The 22,097-nt window shown below is 41.9% G+C and overlaps 1 protein-coding gene and 1 long non-coding RNA gene across 4 annotated transcripts in view; one reads left to right on the forward strand and one right to left on the reverse strand.

Moving 5' to 3' along the window:
- Positions 1-22,097, reverse strand: part of LOC147115652 (dynein regulatory complex protein 9-like) — a 40,990-nt gene that overhangs the window by 2,984 nt on the left and 15,909 nt on the right. For 2 of the 3 annotated variants that reach the window (XM_085990096.1, XM_085990098.1), the window contains 6 exons: positions 14,396-14,524; positions 13,019-13,100; positions 6,618-6,779; positions 4,922-4,996; positions 2,588-2,719; positions 1,851-1,952 (listed from right to left, as the gene is read on the reverse strand). In XM_085990096.1, the coding sequence (XP_085846222.1) occupies positions 1,851-1,952; positions 2,588-2,719; positions 4,922-4,996; positions 6,618-6,779; positions 13,019-13,100; positions 14,396-14,524 (682 nt within the window). The remainder of the gene's footprint in view (positions 1-1,850; positions 1,953-2,587; positions 2,720-4,921; positions 4,997-6,617; positions 6,780-13,018; positions 13,101-14,395; positions 14,525-22,097) is intronic. The other variant, XM_085990097.1, reaches the window with a different exon arrangement.
- LOC147115653 (uncharacterized) lies at positions 2,686-7,451 on the forward strand. The gene is made up of 2 exons (XR_015078658.1): positions 2,686-2,770; positions 3,396-7,451. It is a non-coding gene; the product is annotated as an uncharacterized LOC147115653 (long non-coding RNA).

The following is a 22,097-nucleotide window of genomic DNA, read 5'->3' on the forward strand; positions in this document are numbered from 1 at the left end:
ACAGAAACAGGCCATTTGGCCCAACAGGTCTATGCCAGTGTTTATGCTCCACATAAACCACCTCCCACCCCTCTTCATCTAACCCTATAACCTTCTATTTGTTTCTTCCTCGTGTGTTTATCTAGCTTCCCCTTGAATGCATCTATGCTATTTGCCTCACTACTTGTGGTAGTGAGTTCCACATTCTCACCACTCTCTGGGTAAAGAAGTTTCTCCTGAATTCCCTATTGGATTTATTAGTGACTATCTTATATTTATGCTGTTTCAATTCAAGTTCAAGGAACAGCACTTTATCTTTCTATTAGACAAATTGCAGCCCTCTGGCCTTACTATTGACTTTAATAACTTGAGACCTTAACTTTAGCTCCCACTTTCTCTTTGGCAGGAAGCACTGGCAATGTGGATGGGTCTACAGCCATTCTGGCGAGTGATCTGCACTATTCATGTTACATAGATATACAGCAGAGAAATGGGCCATTTGGCCAAATGGGTCTATGTCAGTGTTTATGCTCCACACGAACCTCCTCTTACCTTACTTCATCTCACCCTATCAACACATCCTTTTATTCATTTCTCCCTCATCTACTTATTTATCTAACAGGCCACCTCTCAGAGGTCTTTAAAATTATGAAATGGTTCAACAGGGTAGACGTAGAGAAGATGTTTCCACTTATGGGGAGTCCAAAACTAGGGACCATAAATAGAAGATAGATGTTGACCTGTGGTTTTTCTCCACCCAGGCTCCTGAGCCACTGGAGCCTGCTTTACTTTGCCAGTTTTTCATGCTGGCATTTCTACCCATCTTACCCTCCACCTCCTGAACTATTAACACATTCTCCCCATCTCATAAATATCTTTAATTTCTCATTATGCCTCATTGTCTCGTGCTAATAGCACCTGCATTTAACCATCTTCTGTTTTCCACTAAAGCACTTTAGAGGACATTCTATTTCTTGTATGTGTGTGTATTATTCCACCCCTTCCCTTTGTTCTGTTCCTTTGTAAATGCTGTTCATCTATAATAACCTCCAGTTCTGATTATAAGTCTACACTTAAAACATCAACTTGTCTGTTCTCTGCATGACCTGCTGAGTGTTTCCAGCATTTTCTGATTTTGATTCAGATTTCTTGCTTTTTGTTGTGATTTTGCTAAAATATATAATGGCATAAAGTTTTTTTTTTAAACTAATAATAATTGGAACAATTTGAGTGAACAGAACATCCTTGTTTCAGTGTAAACCTGTCAGAAGAAAATGTTGCATTATTAAATTGTGAAGAAGATGGCTCTATTGCATCATTCAGGTGAGCTTCCTGGAGCCAGACATTAACAGTTTGCTCGAGGAACAGCACCTCATCTTTCTGTTAGGCACTTTACAGCCTTCTGGACTTAACATCGAGTTCAATAATTTCAGACTATAAATTGGCCCCTGTATTTCTCCATTTTTTTTTCTCGTTTCCTCACATGGTAGCTGTTAATGTTGCTGCCATCATCATTCACACATCATCTAGAGCCATCTTTTGTTTCTTGTCCCATTACCTCTCCTTTTGCCTTGCACTATCATCTCTTTTGTCAGTCAATCTCTCCTGCCTTCCATCCTATCACAGACCTTCCCTTTGTTCTTTCCTCCCCTCCTCCCTGCCCCGCTTAAAAATCTCTCATCCCTAACCTTTTCCAGTTCTGACGAAGGGTTCGACCCGAAACGTTGACTGTTTCTTCTCAATGCTGCCTGACCTGCTGAGTGTTTCCAGCACTTTCTATTGTTATTACAGTTTGATTGAGTTGGTCCCAGACCCTCATTCTAATATGCATATCATTTAATTGAGAGTGAAATTCTTGCATGTAATTTTACCTTAATAAGGCTTCTAAATTCTGTCTCTTCTTGTGTCCTTCTCTTCCATTCATTCTCCTTCTCAACCCTATCCTCGATTATCACTCGTTCATATGTCAAGTACTGAAGAGATAAAAAGGAAAAATATTAGCAGACATTTTCCTTTTCTTTCCCTTTCCTAATTATATTAAACTGAATAAACTAATGAAAAAGCAGCCTAGTCCAAAACATGTTTCAAGAAATTCCAGTGGATCAACACTCTCATCGTTAGGATATTTAGTCCATGTGCTTCTTGAGCAGCACAATGAAAGAATGATGTGCATTTATTTATGTCTCTCACAAACATCTCAAAACAGTTCAGTGCGCTGAATTGTTTGGAGTGCAGTGATTATGCACGCAACATGTTCTTGGAAGATAAAGACAATCATTCTATGTAGTTCTGCAGTCCTAAATTTTGAAGCATATGTTGAATCCCTCCTCCATTTTCCAAGCTTACCGAACTTCCTGCCACCACAGGGACTGTGTGTGATTGGAAGAAAAGCATTTATAAAGCACATTTCATGCCTTCGGTATATCCTAAGTATTTTGCATTAAATTGTTTCTTTCTCAAACACACAGCTTATTTTAATAGCCTAACCATTTTTACACTTGGTGCAATCTTATCAATGCGCTTGTACAGAGAAACCTATCCAGAGCACAGGAAAGAGAGTCAGGAAAATTCTGATCATGATTTGTAAAAAGTAGATCAGTGGCATTACCTTTTCAGAGTATTCTTTGAGCCGTTGTAAATCACTGATCTTGGATGCTTTCGCAGCAACCAGATCACTCTGTTTTGTTTCAACATCTTTATCATATTTTTCCATCCAAAATTCCAGCTTTTCTTCCAGTTCCTGATTGACAAACGGAGAAAGAGTGGAGAGCAATAACAGTAGAACTCCAAGGTACTTTAATCAACAAAAAATTGGGTAGTTTCCAGAAAGTTTAAAATAGTTAAAGGTAGAATATTGTGGTTATTTTCTTTCTATTTCTCTCTCACACTAGACTTCTCACATGTTTTATATTTTATTAAATGCTGGTACTACATTAGATATAATGCTTAAGTATTTTTCTTCAGATAGTATTTTAACAATAATAAACAGACAATATAATGGTCTGGATGGTGTTTTTAGTTTGTCTTTCAACTTTAATGGACATTTTTGCTTTTTTGTAGCTAATTTATTTTTAGCCCCCAATTTATCGCTTTCAACAATGAAGTTATATTTAAAGCTGAACAAAGTGCAATCAGCAATAGATTTTTTTCTCCCCTTCTCCTGAATACTTTCCCTCTTGCAGGAGTACATGTTTATAGTTTCTGGTCAACCTGTAGTACTTTGTCCAAGGGGCTATGCTTTGAGCTTGACAGTGAGGCCTAGATTTTCTAATGAGTATTATTTTAATACTGGCAGTAAATGGGGTTACCACTGACATTAAAATGACACCAACTGGAAAATCTAGACTTGAGTGTTTGTAGACTTTGGGAGGCATCATAGCTGAACCCAATTATGTCTTCACATCTATTTCCAATAGGGATCAGTGAATGACGGCCAGAAATGGGAATGTGGACCAATTAACCCCTCCTTAAGCCAAAGGCCAATTGTCATGCCTCTGCCACCACCCTTCTGAGATCAACGAATGTCATACAGATTGAACCTTGGGACCCTCCTGATTGGTATAGCTCAGTTAATCATTGCCTTAACCAGCTGAGCCATTGGGGTGCTCCAGCGTTAACTTCAATTCTTGTTTCCTCTTCTAGTTTTAGTTACCTGTTTACATTGTATAATTGCACAACCACATGGGATTTTGTGAATGAGATGTACTTCAATAAAAAAATAGCAAAATGAAAACCACTTTAGTAAGGAAAATATTTACAGCAACCTGACCACAACTTAATCTTCTGAGAATTGGCAGCAGCTCTACAGCTCTATAAGCAGCAAATGACCAGTCTTTGTTTGAGCCCAGACAGTTAGTGTCAACAGTGTATTTGATGTCCGGGCCATTACGACCAAGTCCAATCTTGTACCTGCTTCTGGCATGGTTCTCTATATACCTATCAGCAGGAAACTTGGCTGATTATTTCTTCCTTCCCAGGCCAGGAATGTCAAAGCCATTGTAGCACTGCCCTGTTTGAGATATTAAACAGCCTGTGAAATTTTTCAGGGTTATATAACAACAGTGAAGAATGGAAATCAAGTGAAGAAATTAGAGTAATTTCAGGAATATTGTATTACAGGTTAGAAGGACCAACTGTCCTAAGCTAGACTTGAATAAGACAAAATGTTGTAGTCATAAGGGGGATAGATTCTTAGAATGCATACAGGACTATTTCCTTAATCAGTGTGTTGCATGTCTAGCAACAAATGATGCAGTGCTAGAACTAGTTGTGAGTAATGAAGCTGGAGAAGTAAGCGACCTGAAAGTAGAACACTTGGAAAGTAGCGATTACAACCTAAATTGGTTTACATTAAAAATAGATAAAGAAAAAGAGAAAATGTAAAATTGTTGCACTGGAGATTAACTAATTTCAGTGGGATGAAAGGGCAGCTAGCCCAAATTAATTGGTGGATTAAATGGCAGTAGGAGATATTTAAAGACAAGATGGGTAGAGGTTTTCAAAATTCTGGAAAGATTTTGGGAATGAAAGATTGTTTTCACTAGTTGATGAATTAGTAATAGTGGGGCATAGACTAAGGATCGTTCACTAGAAGAAAAAAGGGGGATTTTAGAGGAATTCTATTTCCACACATTAGGATTGCTTTACCACCAGTGGCTATTAAATGTAGCCTCTGAGGTCAGGTGTATAAAGGAATGCCTTTGTCTGGATAAGCCTCGGTGAAACCCCATCAAATGTTCCCTAAACTTTTTGCCCAATAAATTTCCAAACCATGGGCTAGGGCTGATCCCAGTCCTGACATGCATAAAAAATGTATTAGCCCTTGTTATGAGCCTCGTGAATTTTGTGAGGTAGCAATTCCTGTAATTCAAGCATGTCCACCTTTTTTTATCTTCGAGAAGTAGAGTCCTTTACATTTAATTTGAGCAACTTGAATACTTACTGCCTGATTTTGCTTCAGGAACCTTTCAATCTCCAAGTGTATCCGAATCTCCTGATCAATTTTACTTTTTAAGAGCTGGTTAAAGAAAAGTAAATTTAATGAGATTTTAAAATGTTGACTTGGAAATACACCATCAATATTTTACTATATTAAAAACAGTTTGTGCATTTTAACTATTAGAGGTTAAATGCTTTTTTAATATAACCGTCCTAATCTCCGTTCCAAACCAACGTTAAAGATGCCCACATTATGTTCACGTGAACTCCCTGTGTGCTTACTGAGATGGCCTAGAAACATGGGACATTTGTACAATGTTCATACCTACTACCTCGCCAGTTTATTAAGTGTTGGTTCCGTTCATTCCCCATCCCCGGACCACTGTATCCTACTTGTCTCCTTAAGCATTTAGGAAAAAGTTCTCCACTTGGCCAACACTATACAGTGAAATGAGATTATGGAGAATGCTTTTACTTCATTTGGTGTAAGGATGGAGAGCTGACTGGCGAGATTAAAAGCAAAACTTACCTCCCTTTTATTCAAGATGGTAACTGAGGAAATTGTCAGCTGAAACTGGTTATGTAAAAAGTTAATTACAGTATTGTGGCAGAGCCACCAGGGGACTCTGATCTAATGTACATAATTATCTTTAACAAATTATTAGCTACAGAATGAATCTGTATTTTTGTTCATATTATTGCATGTACATAGTGCGGTCCCTTTAAGAATGAGACCAAACGCGATGACGTGATCACGTGATCCTCCAGCGGCGGGAAAACGTCATGACGTCAGGCTGGGGAGCCGCCCTAGCCGGTCCTCGTGGAGCCAGCAAAGAGTACAGACCTGTAATTTAATTCTCCTGTGTTTTCGTGTTAAACTCTGTTGAATAGTATTAAACATCGTTTGTTTGATAGACTGACTCGACCTCAGTCCTTAGGAATCTAGCCATTCCTACAGTATGAGCCCCTTTATGCAGAAGTCACTAATTGAAATTTTTTTTAAAAAATATGTCTGGCCTTTGAATTACAGAAAGAGAGCTACTTTGATAGCTCACTGAGTAAATTAGGTGTGGTACTGAACCATACGGAGCAGGATTGTCACAGGTGTAATTCCTGCTCTGCCTTGAATTGGTTGATTTCAGCCGGATTAGCAGTTGGGACACTACAGTTGGCCATGTCCGTGTCCCCTTGCCAGAGACGAAAGGTCAGCCAGGGTCCCTGCTTCAGATCACTATCTTGTATTGGGAGCACAGAATATACCGGTGCCAGTATCGGGAGCACAAAATGTACCGGTGCCAGTATCGGGAGCACAGATTGTACCGGTGCCAGTATCGGGAGCACAGAATGTACCGGTGCCAGTATCGGGAGCACAGAATGTACCGGTGCCAGTGTCGGGAGCGCAGAATCTACCGGTGCCAGTGTCGGGAGCACAGAATGTACCGGTGCCAGTGTCAGGAGCGCAGAAATTACCGGTGCCAGTTTCGGGAGTGCAGAATGTACCGGTGCCAGTATCGGGAACACAGAATGTACCGGTGCCAATATCACGAACATCAGATCTAGCAGATACTGAAAAAGACCAGTATCAGCAATGTCATAGATTCATCAAAATCTGGACTGTTGTTTTACTGCTTTAAACTTCCAAATCTTTGTCACCACAAAACCAGTACAGTTAAGATTGAGTTCCCTTCCTTTTTTCTGACCTGAACCTCGTCCATTAGCTTATTCTCCTCATCAGTACATTTCTTTTGTGTCTGGAAGACCTGCAGTTCTGCATTTTTCTTCATGTACTTCCCTTCCATGGCGGTTTTTGCCTTCATCTCTTGCATCTGGTCTTTTAGGTGAGCAATCATCTCATTTTTATGCTGGTCAGAGAAAAAATGTAGACAGGGGTCAGTGGTTGCAATTACTTTACACCTCTGCAGTTACTTCTGTGTATGATCAATAACCTGAGTAGATATAGTTGTATTTCTGTTTTTTAAACTCATTTGTGCCCAAGATGAAGGTGGATTGCGTTCTAAGAAACAGTTGGAAGTTGCCTGAATTTTCATCCACTCTGTCTGAACTGTGTTCACATTGGAATTGCAGGGAACAAAGCTGTCTTCCCATTTCATCATTAATGCAGTGATCTTCACCCTTCTTCTCAACTGGACTGGCCAAGTTGTTGAGGCGAAAGCAGATGGTTGTAATGTGCCATTGTCACCCATTCCTCAAATAAGTTTTTTTTTAAAGATGGAGAATTCTGCTGTCTAAACAGATCATCCTGTTGTCAGAACATTGCAATTCATGATGCTTCACTTCCTACTCATTAATGGAAATTACAGTGTTCCAAAACACCAGCTTTCATAGCAGCTGGAAGTGTTTATTGAGTATATGTCCCTCTGTGTAAAGTTAAATCAAGATTCTCTACCTATCATTGGTTTATAAAAACAGCTTAGTTAAATTAATTTTTCTTTAACTTTACACAGAAATCTGACCGAGGCTATGATTAAAACAAGAAATCATTGAAACAATTAAAAACAACTCACTGATTATAAGCTGAAGTGCTATAGAGAGTAAATTCCATGTTGCCTTAATTTATTTGGAAAAACATTATTCTTTAAATTTGCAAAAATATTGGAAATGTCTTGATCTGCTGTATTAACAGAGGCTCATGATGTACAGCACAGAAACAGGCCATTTGGCCCAACTGGTCCATGCCAGTGTTTATACTCCTCACGGGCCTCCTTCCAACCCTCTTCATCTAATCTGATCAGCATAACCTTCTATTCCTTTCTGCCTCATATGTTTATCTATCTACCCTTTAAATGTATATGCTATTCACCTCAACTACTCCTTGTGGTAGTGAGTTCACATTCTAACCACTCGCTGGGTAAAAATGTTTCTCCTGAATTCTCTCTTGGATTTATTAGTAACTATCTTCTATTTATGGCCCCTAGTTTTGGTCTCCACACCACCACCAGTACAAATAGTAGTTCAAAAACAAACAAAAGGGAAGAGAGTAGACAATCAAAAATTGTGCTTTAGGCACTACAGGTAAAGGGAAAACTAAAAGATATAAAGTGATTAAACCGAGAGAGAGAAATAAACGTGAGTAAAACATTAGAGCTGAAGGACAGGCTAGGGTGCGTGGCTCAAATAAGCGTTCGTTATACAAACGCACGGAGTAGAAGGAGTAAATTGAATGAACTGCAGGCGCAAATTCAAATTGAAGGGTGTGACATGGTAGCCATTACTGAGACATGGCTGCAAGACGGTCAGGACTGGGAACTAAATATACCAGGTTATGAGGTCTACAGGAAAGATAGGGAAAATGGTGGGGGGGGGGGAGTAGCCTTAGTGATTAAGGATGGAAATCACTTCAATGATAAGACAGAATATAAAGAGAGGTAAGCAGGCAGTGGAGACTATGGGTAGAATTAAGAAATAGGATAGGATTAAGATTGTAGTGGGAGTTGTGAATAGGTCCCTTGGTAGCAGCTGTGAAGTGCAAGATTGTATAAATGCAGAGATTAGACAAGCATGTAGTAAAGGCAGAGTTGTTCTAATGGGGGATTTTAACTTTCATATAGATTGGGATAAGCAGACTAGCATCTGTCAGAAAGGTAGTGAATTTCTTGAATGTGTCCGGGATAGTTTTCTACAACAAGCAATATGGCCTAGAGCCAACAAGGGGGCATGCCACATTAGATTTAGTAATGAGCCAGATTTAGTTAACCGCCTAACTGCATGAACTTTTATCCAATAGCAATCATAACATGACCAAGTTCAATGTAGTGTTTGAAAGGGAGAAACACGAAACAGCTACTAAGATTCTAGATTTAGGTAAGGCCGACTTCAACGGGATGAGGCAGAGACTGTCCACAATAAACTGGGCAAATCTGTTAATGGGTAACATGACAAAAGATCAGTAGGAGATGTTCAAAAAAGAATTTAATGTGATACAGAACCAGTTTATACCCCTGGGGCAAGAGCCCAATTGCCAAAAAAAACAGCCATGGACGACTAAAGAGGTAAGAGACAGTATAAAACTAACAGAAAAAGCATATAAAAATGCAAAAAGTAGCACAGATCCTGGTGAATGGGAAAGATACAAAGAACAGCAAAGGGACACAAAACAGTAAGAGCTACAAAAAGGGAGTGAGGTAAGAAAACTACTAGGCACTTGGTCTAAGTGTTAAACAAAGCTTTAATCAACTGTTTTACAACATGGAGATCTAGTTGTGTCCTTCACTAGTTCCTGTAAAGGAATGTCCTGAGCAAGCTGGGCTCATGCCCGAGTATTTATACTCTCCCTGGACAGTGCCACCAGAAGGCCGCCCAGTATTATTTCATAAGTAATTTCCACATGAATGACAAGATTCATGTCAGGGAGTATGAAAAGAAACTTGCAAGGGATGTCAAAATCAACACACAGAATTTTTACAATTATATTAGAAAAAAGAGGGTAGTCAGGAGCAATGTGGGCCCCTTAAAAACTGAAAGCAGTGATATTGTCAATGAAAATAAGGAAATGGCGGACATGTTGAATAATTACTTTGTGTCAGTATTTAAAGTAGAAGAGGAGGATAGCATGCCGGAAATCCCAAAGAAACTAATATTGAATCAGGGACTCAATAAAATTAATGTAAGTAAAATAACAGTAATGAAGAAAATAATGGCACTAAAGAGTGACAAATCCCCAGGACCAGATGGTTTCCATCCCAGGGTTTTAAAGGAAGTAGGCGAGGACACTGCAGATGCCCTAACTATAATCTTCCAAAGTTCTCTCGATTCAGGAACCATTCCTTTAGATTGGAAAATTGTGCACATCACTCCGCTATTTAAGAATAGCGAGAGAGGGAAACCAGGGAATTATAGACCAGTTAGCCTAACCTCTGTTGTCGGGAAATTGCTAGAGTCTATAATTAAGGATAGGGTGACTGAACACCTCAAATTTTCAGTTGATCAGAGAGAGCCAGCATGGATTTGTGGAAGGTAGGACATGCCTGACAAACCTGATCGAATTTTTTGAGGAGATGACTAAAATAGTGGACAGGGGAATGTCTGTGGATGTTATTTATATGGACTTCCAGAAGGCATTTGATAAAGTCCCACATAAGAGACTGTTAGCTAAGGTAGAAGCCCACAGAATTGAGGGCAAATTATTGACTTGGTTAGGAAATTGGCTGAGCGGCAGAAGACAAGAGAGTAGGGATAATGGGTAGGTACTCAAATTGGCAGGAGGTGACGAGTGGTGTCCCGCAGGGATCTGTGTTGGGGCCTCAACTATTCACAGTATTTATTAACGACTTAGATAATGGCAGAGAAAGTCATATATCCAAATTTGCCGAATGCACAAAGATAGGCGGCAGTGTAGATGAAAGCATAAAATTATAAAGGGATATTGATAGATTAAGTGAACGGGCAAAACTGGCAAATGGATTTCAATGTAGGCAAATGTGCGATCATCCACTTTGGACTTAAAAAGGATAGAACAAGGTACTTTCTAAATAGTGAAAAGCTAAAAACACTGGAGGTCCAAAGAGACTTGGGGGTCCAGGTACATAGATCATTAAAATGTCATAAACAGGTACATAAAATAATCAAAAAGGCTAATGGGATGCTGGCCTTTATATCTAGAGGACTAGAATACAAGGGAGCAGAAGTTATGCTGCAGCTATACAAAATCCTGGTTAGACCAGACCTGGCATATTGTGAGCAGTTCTGGGCACCACACCTTAGGAAGGATATATTGGCCTTGGAGGGAGTGCAGCATAGGTTTACCAGAATGATACTCGGACTTGAAGAGTTAAGTTATGAGGAGAGATTACACAAATTAGGGTTGCATTCCCTAGAATTTAGTAGGTTAAGGGGTGATCTGATCGAAGTTTTCAAAATATTAAGGGGAACAGATAGGGTAGCTAGAGAGAAACTATTTCCGCTGGTTGGGGATTCTAGGACTAGGGGGGCTAAAATTAGAGCCAGACCTTTCAGGAGTGAAATTAGGAAACACTTCTGCACACACAGGCTGGTAGAGGTTTGGAACTCTTCCACAAATGGCAATTGATGCTAGATCAATTGTTGATTTTAAATCTGAGATTGCTAACTTTTTGTTAACCAAAGATATTAATGCGGGTATATGGAGTTAGGTTGCAGATCAGCCATGATCTCACTGAATGGCGGAACAGGCTCGAGAGGCTCAATGGCCTACTCCTGTTCCTATGTTCTCTTTTCTAGAGAAAAGAGCCCCAGGCTGATCAATCATTCCTGATAGGTATAACTTCTCTGTTCTGATATCATCCTTGTAAATCTTTTTTGCACTTTTCCAGTACTTCTATATCCTTTTTGTAATATGGGGACCAGAACTGTGCACAGTATTAAGTGTGGTCTAACCAAGGTTGTATACAAGTTTAACATAACTTCTCTGCTTTTCAATTCTATCCCGCTAGAAATGAACCCCAGTACTTTGCTTTGTTTATGGCCTTATTAACCTGCGTCGCCACCTTTAGTAATTTGTGTATCTGTACCCCTAGATCAGGGGTGGGCAATTATTTGAGCTGGAGGGCCTCTTAACAAGTTTTGGTGAGCTGTTGAAAGCCGCACACCAATGTCCCCCTAAGGTGTGCAGCCGTGTGGTCACACACCAATCGCGAGGTCCCGCACAGGCCGCTTACCACCTCCTGCTGCTGGAAGAGATGCTGCGCATGTGCAGCAAATTTAAAGGGACCGCGCACTAAAAAAATTGGAACATTGCACAAACAGAACTTCAGATAGTAGTCAGATATTATCATAAATACACCAAATGTCATGTAAAATAGTAAAATCTTCCATTAGTAAATGAATGAAATGATTGATCGATCAATTACATGTACTGAAAGCCTACGTGGCTCGAGTCTGCGGGACCTCTGACGCGAGAGGTGTTCGCTTTTTAGTGGGCCGAGTACAAGAGCCCGAGGCTTCGCAAGGCCTGAACTACAATAGTGTTACCTGGAGTCCTTGTGCTCCGGAATCCACTCCTGTATCTAAGATGGTGATGAGAACTCCCCTGCCATCGTACTCTGGGTACTGGGAGAGGAAACTAGCAGCACCAGTGTCTTTCTTCGGTAAAACTAAGTCGTCCGGGTTCAGTATGGGTCGAGTTCAGGGCTCGGAGAGTGTGGGTCGAGTTCGGGGCTCGGAGAGTGTGGGTCGAGTTCGGGGCTCAGAGAGTGTGGGTCGAGTTCGGGGCTCGGAGAGTGTGGGTCGAGTTCGGGGCTCGGAGAGTGTGGGTCGAGTTCGGGGCTCGGAGAGTGTGGGTCGAGTTCGGGGCTCGGAGAGTGTGGGTCGAGTTCGGGGCTCGGAGAGTGTGGGTCGAGTTCGGGGCTCAGAGAGTGTGGGTCGAGTTCGGGGCTCGGAGAGTGTGGGTCGAGTTCCAGGATAGGAAACCTGCAGCGCCAGTCTCTTTCTTCGGAGTTGTCGAGATGAGCAGCCATGATTCGGGAGGAGCGTCCAGTGCGCGCGCACAGCAGCGCCCCCATCAGACAGTGGTGGGCTTTAGAAAAGTGGTTCGTGAAGCCAGAGCGGGAGAGAGCCGCAGATAGACGTTAGACTGGCTCCAAGACACAAAAGGGAAACAGATCTGCATCAGACACATAGCAGCAGTCCCAGCAGCTTTATTTCTTTTAATTGCCCCAGTTCAGGGGCGCAGCCTACTCCCAGGCCACAGTAACCCTGCGTGAGCTCTCCTCAGAGACCCCCCTCGCAAGACTCAAACGAATGTGCAGCTCGAGCTCCAACAGGCCAGATAGAGTGAACTGGCGGGTCAGAAATGGCCCACAGGCCGTATTTTGCTCACCACTGGCCTCGATCCCTTTGCTCCTCTATCCCATTTAGATTCTTATTATCCAAGGAGTTTATTCTTATTCTCCTTATCCTCCTTATTCTTCCTACCAAAATGCACCACCTCACACTCATCTATACTGAAATTCATTTGCCAATTACATGCCCATTTTGCAAGTTTATTAATATCTTCTTGTACTCTGTTGCAGACTTCCTCAATATTAACTATAGCCCCCGTTTGGTGACATCAGCAAATTTTGTAGTAGAGTGCATGAAAGACATCAGTTAATGAAAAGCTCAAAACCTGTTGTTCAGCCTCCTTTTCTCTTTGTAAATTTTGCAGCTGCTTTCTCAGAACTTTAATTTTTCTTCTGCCTTCTTCCTCCCTGTGAAATGTTTAAAAAAACAAGTGCAAGTACAACAGGAAGACATAACAGCATTTACTACTAGCCCCAAAACCTGTAGCAACTCACTGATTAACTAAGTTTTTGTAAAACTAAAATTAACTTTACGTTTGTAAGAATTAGAGTTACAACTGTTGTAATTAGGATTGAGTGAAATCCGAGATAGGAAACCAAACTAAATCCAAATTGAATCAGGTTTTTTTTAATGTTATATAGCCGGGCCTAAAGCAAAGTTTCAGATTTTAGTGGGCTTGATCTGCTTTTAAAAATGTGCAATTTGTCCTTTAGGCCCAAAAGCCCAAACCTTTATTTTCAAGCTAACCCCAAAGTCAGAACTATGGCCAAGTCACTCATTCATGACATGCTTTAATTTGTTTACATTTTAGAGCATTTTACCAATCAGTTGGTTTAATGTTTTAACTCTCTGTTCATCAGGGTAGGTAAGCTGCCAGCAAAAGTTTTCAAAATCCCTTCCCATTCCCATCCTTCAGAGAATATTTGTAGGCAGTCTCTTTTACTCATCATTTACGTACTCTGTCGATTTTTTAAAAAGAGTGCCCTGGCAACTGCATTGACAGAATATCTATCCAGTGGTGCTGAATTAGAATGCCAGCTTCCACTGTTACTCAAACCCAACTCATTTCAAGGATCAGTATTGCCAATTGACATCTGAACCATTAGATGGAACACTTCTCTGGGAGGAGGATATATGCAGAACCCTTCCACTTCACACACATTGAACCTCCTGTCAAATTAATAATGGTGTAACACTGGCAGAAGATGTGGGGAGTTCTGCAGCTGCCACGATTGTCCAAACCTCTCAGCTGAATGCGGTAGCAAGGAATTAGGAAGCAGCAGCGCATCTAAAAATGGGGAAATTAGGAGATGCACTTTGATGTACTTCAGTCTGATTTGATTTTAGACAGATGTTTACCAATAGAATTCTGTACTCTTCCTCGTCCCTCATTTGACGCACATTACCGTCCCTCATTTGACACACATTAATTATTTGCTACTCTTAATTGAAAAGGGTGAGGCATAGTGAGAGAACTACAGCTGGAACACGTGTTCCAGTACACTCAGAGTTTCCAACTGAAGTATGAGAGGAATATGGCGGAGTGGCTGTTCCAGTACACACAAGAGTGTTACCTATTGAGTTAGATCCTGAAAGTATAATTAATTCAGCTAGGTACTGAGAGTATAATTTATTCAGGTAGATACTGAGTGTGTTGCTCATTCAGGAAGATACTAAGAGTTCTATAGATGACAGAGCTAACCTGATGATAACATTTTGGGTGTTGATTTTTTTCTTTTTCTCCCTCTCAACAACATTCAGTAGAGTCAGAAATGTTCCAGAAGAATTCAGCTCCTGCAACGCGTCCTTGATCACATCAGAGGCAAACTGCCTATTATCAGAATGAAAACAATTAATAAGACAACAAATGGGGATATAGTGAAGGATATACCGGGGTATACCCACTTTAAAGTAAAGCTATGTGTTATGAATTTGGGTCTTCTGCAGATATCTACTTGGGTTCAGTGATGTCAGTCATTCCCTTAAGTGGTCTAGTTGCCTGCTTTTTTTCCCCAGAAGTTGACACCCAGTCTTTTATCTGCTAGTGCGGTAGCAGGACTTGGGAATGTAACAATGAAATTTCCCTGTGCTCTGGACCGGATCGCTGTCTTAAACACGTGCTCCTTTAATCTATCCAAAGGTCAACACCAGGCGAGGGGGTCATTTGGTTTGGTTTGTATGCTGCTTTATTCCACAGTAGACAAAACAGAACACGGAGTATGATGAAATTCGTTGGTATAATCAGTACAATGTCTGTTTGTGCATTTTTATGAAAAAATAGAGAACACATGTTCCAATAGCCCACTTCAGAGAATCTTATTTTAACATAAAAGAATAAGCCCCCTCTCTGTTACATATCTTAACAACCAAAGCAGAGGTTGCTTCTCCCCCACAGCTGCTTTGACTGATCTCTGGTGCCTGTGTTGATTTTTAAAAGCTTCTCTTCAAAGACTAGCAGAGATTAAAAAAAACTCACCACTAAGGTGAAGATGTCTCCTGAGTAACCAGAAAATGCTATTGTTTAAAAACGCTTCAAAACAACAGCCATCCCACATTTAAAACACCTCTCAATGCAGCAAGGGAATGTCTGGAGTAGCTAACCTCTTTAGGGAAATTTCTGCTCAAAATGCATTTGATGCCAGCTCAAGGCTGGGTCCTATTTATGGAAAACAATGGCCACACGATGCCGAACCATAACAGTATGAATAAAGAATAAAGATAATGGGGTACATCTTAACTTTGTGCGATAGTGTAGTTTTGAAATGGGGGGGGGTGAAAACAGTGTGTGAGGAGAAGGAACCATTTACAATATTGGCTGAAATGGGACCCAGGAAGAGAGATTAGGTGATCAGGAGTTTAGTGGGAATGGGGTCAAAGGAGCAGGAGAGCAGGTGTGTCTCATGGATGAGAAGCTTGGAGAGGGTAGGAAGATGGGAGTTCAGGGCTAGAGTATGAGGTGGTCTGGGAAGGGTTTGGATTCATGGGCAAGGGAAAGGAAGGGTAGCTGCAAAGGCAGCTGAACAGATGGTCTCTATCTTGGAAACAAAGAAATCCACGCTCCTTGCATTTGTTGTTAGAGCTGAGAATGCAAAAAGGGCAGAGGAGTGGATTTAAGGAGTAGTAAAGAAAAGCCAGGATGATCCTGAATTTTCCTGGAGTAGTGGCCATTTTGGCAGAGGAGAGTGAGGCTTGATGTGGTTAGTAATCCATCTGGTGATGAATTACTAAGCCAGCTATGCGCCAGGTCGATTTGTGTTGGGAGCAGCAGCAAGAGCGGACCGACCTGAGAGGGAACAGGCAAAGGAGGAGCGAGGAAATAAAGCTCGAGGCCCACACCAAGCTATTAGGAGCAGCAGCGAGAGCGGACCTCAACAGGCAACATTCAAAAGTGACGTCAGAGATTAAAAGTGATGTCGGCACAAGGGAAGCCGCTGATTGGTAAGTAGGACCTGGTGAGTATTTCTACAGTCCAGTCGTTAAAATAAAAGTAAGGTCTCTAGAGTAAGTAGTGTTTAAAGTGAAGTAAGGTCCCTAGTGTATTTAATATTCTTTAATTTAAAGGAAGTAAAGGGAGTAAATTAAGGGTAGGACATGGCAGGGCAGCTCGGCAGCGTGGAGTGCTCCTCCTGTGCTATGTGGGAAGTCAGGGACACTTTCGGTGTCCAGGGTGAACACGTGCAGAAGTGTCTCCAGCTGCAGTTACTCGAAATCCGTGTTTCGGAGCTGGAGCTGCGGCTGGAGTCACTGTGGAGCATCCGCGAGGCTGGGATCTTCGTGGCTAGCATGTTTAACGAGGTGGTCACACCGCAGGTAAAGAGTAGACAGGGAATGGGTGACTGCCAGACAGAGTAAAAGAACTAGGAAGGTAGTGCAGGTGTGCCCTGGGTCCATCTCCCTCTCCAACAGATTTTCCATTTTGGATACTGCTGGGGGAGATGGTTTCTCAAGGGAATGCAGCAAGAGCCAAGTCTGTGGCACTATGAGTGGCTCAGCTGCACAGGAGGGGAGGAAAAAGAGTGGGAGAGCAATAGTGATAGGGGATTCTATCGTAAGGGGAACAGATAGATGTTTCTGTGGCTGCAGACGTGACTCCCTGGTGCCAGGGTCAAGGATGTCACAGAGCGGCTGCAGAACATTCTGAAGGGGGAGGGTGAACAGCCAGAGGTTATGGTCCATATCGGTACCAACGACATGGGTAGAAAGAGGGATGAGGTCCTGCAAGCAGAATATAGGGAGCTAGGAAATAAATTAAAAAGCAGGACCTCAAAGGTAGTAATCTCAGGATTACTCCCAGTGCCACGCGCTAGCGAGAGCAGAAATAGGAGAATAGACCAGATGAATGCGTGGCTGGAGAAATGGTGTATGAAGGAGGGATTTAAATTCCTGAAGCATTGGGACTGATTCTGGGGAAGGTGAGACCTGTACAAGCTGGACGGGTTACATCTCGGCAGAAACGGGACCAACATCCTCACGGGGGTTTGCTAGTGTTGTTGGGAAGGATTTAAACTAGTTTGTCAGGGGGCTGGGTGTTAAATCCGTGAATCTTAAGGTATGGTGTTCTTCAATAAATAGACGGAGACTGCAGATGAACAATCAACAGCTGTTTACTGGATGAGGGTATTCTAAAAACTAACAGTACAGATCCCTACTCAGGGTTTATATACAGGTGTGGTCACTGCCGGTACTACAGTGTACAGGAGCTGTAAAAGTAGTTCTCCTCTTAAAGGTACATACACTACACTGGGAACCTAAGTGTGGGCCCAGAACAGAGAGAAACAAAGCTGGAAGTGCAAGTTAGAAAAGTAGTCAGCAAAACTACAGTAGTAAGAAGCAGAAACAAAGGCCAACAGTAAAGAGGGTCAAAGTGCAGAAAAATATTAAACAGGCAAAGTTGAAGGCACTTTATTTAAATGCATGTAGCATTCACAACAAGGTGGATGAATTAATGGCACTAATAGAAATAAATGGGAATTAGCCTGACATCGGTAGTGGGGAAAATGCTAGAGTCTATTATAAAAGATGTAATAGCAGAGCACTTGGAAAACAGTGACAGGATCTGACAAAGTCAACATGGATTTACAAAGAGTAAACTGTGCTTGACTAATCTATTGGAATTTTTTGAGGATGTAACTTGTAAAATAGATAAGGGAGAACTAGTGGATGTGGTGTATTTGGACTTTCAGAAGGCTTTCGATAAGGTCCCGCATAAGAGATTAGCGTGTAAAGTAAAGGCACATGGGATTGGGGGCAAGGTACTGACTTGGATAGAGAACTGGTTGGCAGACAGAAAGCAAAGAGTTGGAATAAACGGGTCTTTTTCTGAGTGGCAGGCAGTGACTAGTCGGGTACCACAGGGATCGGTCCTTGGACCCCAGCTATTCACAATATATATTAATGATCTAGACAAGGGAACTAGATGGAATATCTCCAAATTTGCAGACGACACAAAGCTGGGTGGGCGTGTGTGTTGTGAGGAGGATGCCGAGAAACTCCAGGATGATTTGGACAGGTTGGGTGATTGGGCAGAAGCATGGCAGATGCAATATAATGTGGATAAATGTGAGGTTATCCACTTTGGTAGCAAAAACAGGAAGGCAGATTATTATCTGAATGGCAATAGATTGGGAGAAGGGGAAGTGCAACGAGACCTGGGTGTCCTTGTGCAGCAGTCGCTGAAGGTAAGCATGCAGGTGCAGCAGGCGGTTAAGAAGGCAAATGGTATGTTGGCCCTCGTAGCGAGAGGGTTTGAGTACAGGAACAAGGATGTCTTGCTGCAGTTGTACAGGGCCTTGGTGAGACCACACCTTGAGTATTGTGTGCAGTTTTGGTCGCCTTATCTGAGGAAGGATGTTCTTGCCATGGAAGGAGTTCAGCGAAGATTCACCAGGCTGATACCTGGGATGGCAGGAATGACGTACGAGGAGAGATTGGATCGATTGGGCTTGTACTCGCTGGAGTTTAGAAGAATGAGAGGGGATCTCATCGAAACTTATAAAATTCTAACAGGACTGGACAGACTAGATGCTGGAAGGATGTTCCCGATGGTCGGGGAGTCCAGAACCAGAGGTCACAGTCTAAGGATAAGGGGTAGGCCATTTAGGACAGAAATGAGGAGGAATTTCTTCACCCAGAGAGTGGTGAACCTGTGGAATTCCCTACCACAGAAGGCAGTAGAGGCCAATTCATTAAATATATTCAAGAAGGAGTTGGATATATTTCTCAAGGCTAAAAGGATCAAGGGGTATGGGGAGAAAGCAGGGACCGGGTACTGAATTTGGATGATCAGCCATGATCACATTGAATGGCGGAGCAGGCTCGAGGGGCCGAATGGCCTACTCCTGCTCCTATCTTCTATGTTTCTATGATGTCATTGCCATTACAGAGACATGGTTGCAGGGTAACCAAAGCTGGGAACTGAATGTTCCACGGTACTCAACATTTAGGAAGGTCAGACAAAAAGGGAAAGGAGCTGGCGTAGCGCTGTTAATAAGGGATGAGATCAGTATGGTAGAGATAAAAGATCTTGGCTCAGCAGATCGTGATGTATAACTGGAATCAGTTTGGGTGGAGCTAAGAAACAGCAAAGGATGGAGCTAAGAAACAGCAAAGGGCGGAAAACATTGGTGGGAGTTGTGTATAGGCCACCAAACAGTAATGGTAATGTAGGGCACAGTATCAATCAAGAGATTAGAAGTGCATGTAACAAGGGCAATACTGTAATCATGGGGGACTTTAATCTACATATTGACTGGGCAAATCAAATTACCACTAATGGTGTGGAGGACAAATTCTTGGAATGCATGCAAGATGGTTTCCTGGATCAGTATGTGGAGGAACCAACCAGGGAACAGGCTATTCTGGATCTGGTACTGTGTAATGAGAAAGGGCTAATCAATAATCTTGTGGTAATGGGGCCTTTAGGGACAAGTGACCATAATATGACTGAATTTTACATTAAGTTTGAGAGTGATGTAGTCCAATCTGAAACTAAGGTCTTCAATCTAAACAGAGGAAACTATGAGGGTATGAGGGATAAGTTGGCCATGGTAGATTGGGAGACTACACTAAAAGGTATGAAGGTGGACATACAATGGCTGACATTCAAGGAAATAATGCATAATTTGCAACAAACATATGTTCCTCTAGGGCATAAAAACCCAAAAGGAAAAGTGATCCAACCATGGCTAACAAAAGAAAGTAAAGCTAGTATTAAGTCAAAGGAGGAAGCTTATAAAGTTGCCAGAAAAAGTGGTCAGCCTGAGGATTGGGATCTTTTTAGAAATCAACAAAGGGGGACCAAGAAATTGATAAAGAAAGGGAAAATGGAATATGAGCACAAACTAGTGAAAAATATAAAAAACGGATTGTAAAAGCTTCTATAGGTATGTGAAAAGGAAAAGACTGGCGAAGGTAAATGTAGGTCCTTTACAGTCAGAGACGGGAGAATTTATAATGGGGAATGAGGAAATGGCAGAGAAATGAAATAAATACTTTGTTTCGGTCTTCACGGAGGAAGACACAAAAAACCTCCCAGAAATATGAGAAAACCAAGGGCGTGACGAGAATGAGGAACTTAAAGAAATTAGTAAAAAAACAGTACGAGCAAAATTAATGGGACTAAAAGTCAATAAATCCCAAGGACCGGATGACCTACATCCTAGGGTTTTGAAAGAGTTGGCCATTGGAATAGTGGACGCATTGGTTGTCATCTTCCAAAATTCTATAGATTCTGGAACGGTTCCTGCAGATTGGAGGATAGCAAATGTAACCCCGCTATTTAACAAAGGAGGGAGAGAGAAAACGGGGAACTACAGACCTGTTAGCCTCACATCAGTAGTTTGGGAAAATGCTGGAATCTATTATAAAGGATGCAATAACTGGGCACTTAGAAACTAATAGTAAGATTGGGCAGAGTCAACATGGATTTATGAAAGGGAAATCCTGTTTGACAAACCTATTGGAGTTCTTTGAGGATGTAACTAATGGAGTAGACTAAGGGGAACCGGTAGATGTGGTGTATCTGGATTTTCAAAAGGCCTTCAATAAGGTCCCACACAAGAGGTTGGTGAACAGAATTAGGGCACATGGAATTGGGGGTAATATACTAGCATGGATTGAGAATTGGTTAACAGACAGAAAATAAAGAGTAGGGATAAACGGGTCTTTTTCAGGCTGGCAGACTGTGACTAGTAGGGTACCGCAAGGATCGGTGCTTGGGCCCCAGCTATTCACAATCTATATCAATGATTTGGATGAGGGGACTAAATGTAACATTTCCAAATTTGCTGATAATACAAAGCTAGGTGGCAGTGTCAGTTGCGAAGAGGATGTGAAGAGGCTTCAAGGGGATCTCGACAGGCTCAGTGAGTGGGCGAGAACAAGGCAGATGGAATATAATGTGGATAAATGTGAAGTTATCCACATTGGTAGAAAAAACAGAAAGGCAGAGTATTTCCTAAATGGTGAAAGATTGGGGAATGCAGATGCTCAAAGGGACCTGGGTGTCCTTGTACATGAGTCACTGAAAGTGAATGTGCAGGTGCAGCAAACCATTAGGAAGGCAAATGGTATGCTGGCCTTCAATACAAGAGGATTTGAGTACAGGAGTAAAGAAGTCTTACTCCAATTATATAGGGCCTTGGTGAGACCACACCTGGAGTACTGTGTACAATTTTGGTCTCCTTACCTAAGGAAGGATATACTTGCCATAGAGGGAGTGCAACGAAGGTTCACAAGATTGATTCCTGGGATGGCGGGACTGTCATATGAGAAGAGATTGAGTAAACTAGGCCTGTATTCTCTTGGATTCAGAAGAATGAGAGGGGATCTCATTGAAGCATACAAAATTATAACAGGGCTTGATAGGATGGATGCTGGGAGAATGTTTCCCTTGGCTGGGGAATCTAGAACCATGGGCCACAGCCTCAGGATAAAGGGTAGGTCATTCAGGACTGAGATGAGAAGGAATTTCTTCACAGGGTGGTGAATCTTTGGAATTCTCTACCCCAGAGGGCTGTGGCGGCTCAGTCATTGGGTATATTCAAAACAGAAGTCGATAGATTTCTGACTAGTAAGGGCATCAAGGGATATGGCGATGGGGCCGGTGAATGGAGTTGAGGCAGAAGATCAGCCATGATCTCATTGAATGGCGGAGTAGGCTCAAAGGGTCGAATGGCCTACTCCTGCTACTATTTCTTATGTTCTTATGTTTGGGTCTCTTGAACTTAGAGCAAAAATGAAGTAACAACTGGGATGGGTGATGGTGAAGGTTTTGATGGGGAGAGGGGCATCAAAGGTGGACATGAGGGAGTGGTGAGCAAATCAGCAGCTGCAAAGCTATCTGGGAGAATGGAAAGTGAAAGGTATACTCTACTGAGTTTAATAGTATGGATGTAACTGACTTG

Source organism: Somniosus microcephalus, chromosome 6 (genome assembly GCF_052327205.1).
Source record: "Somniosus microcephalus isolate GS21.2 chromosome 6, FLI_Smic_1.0, whole genome shotgun sequence".
Classification (NCBI taxonomy): Eukaryota; Metazoa; Chordata; class Chondrichthyes; order Squaliformes; family Somniosidae; genus Somniosus; species Somniosus microcephalus.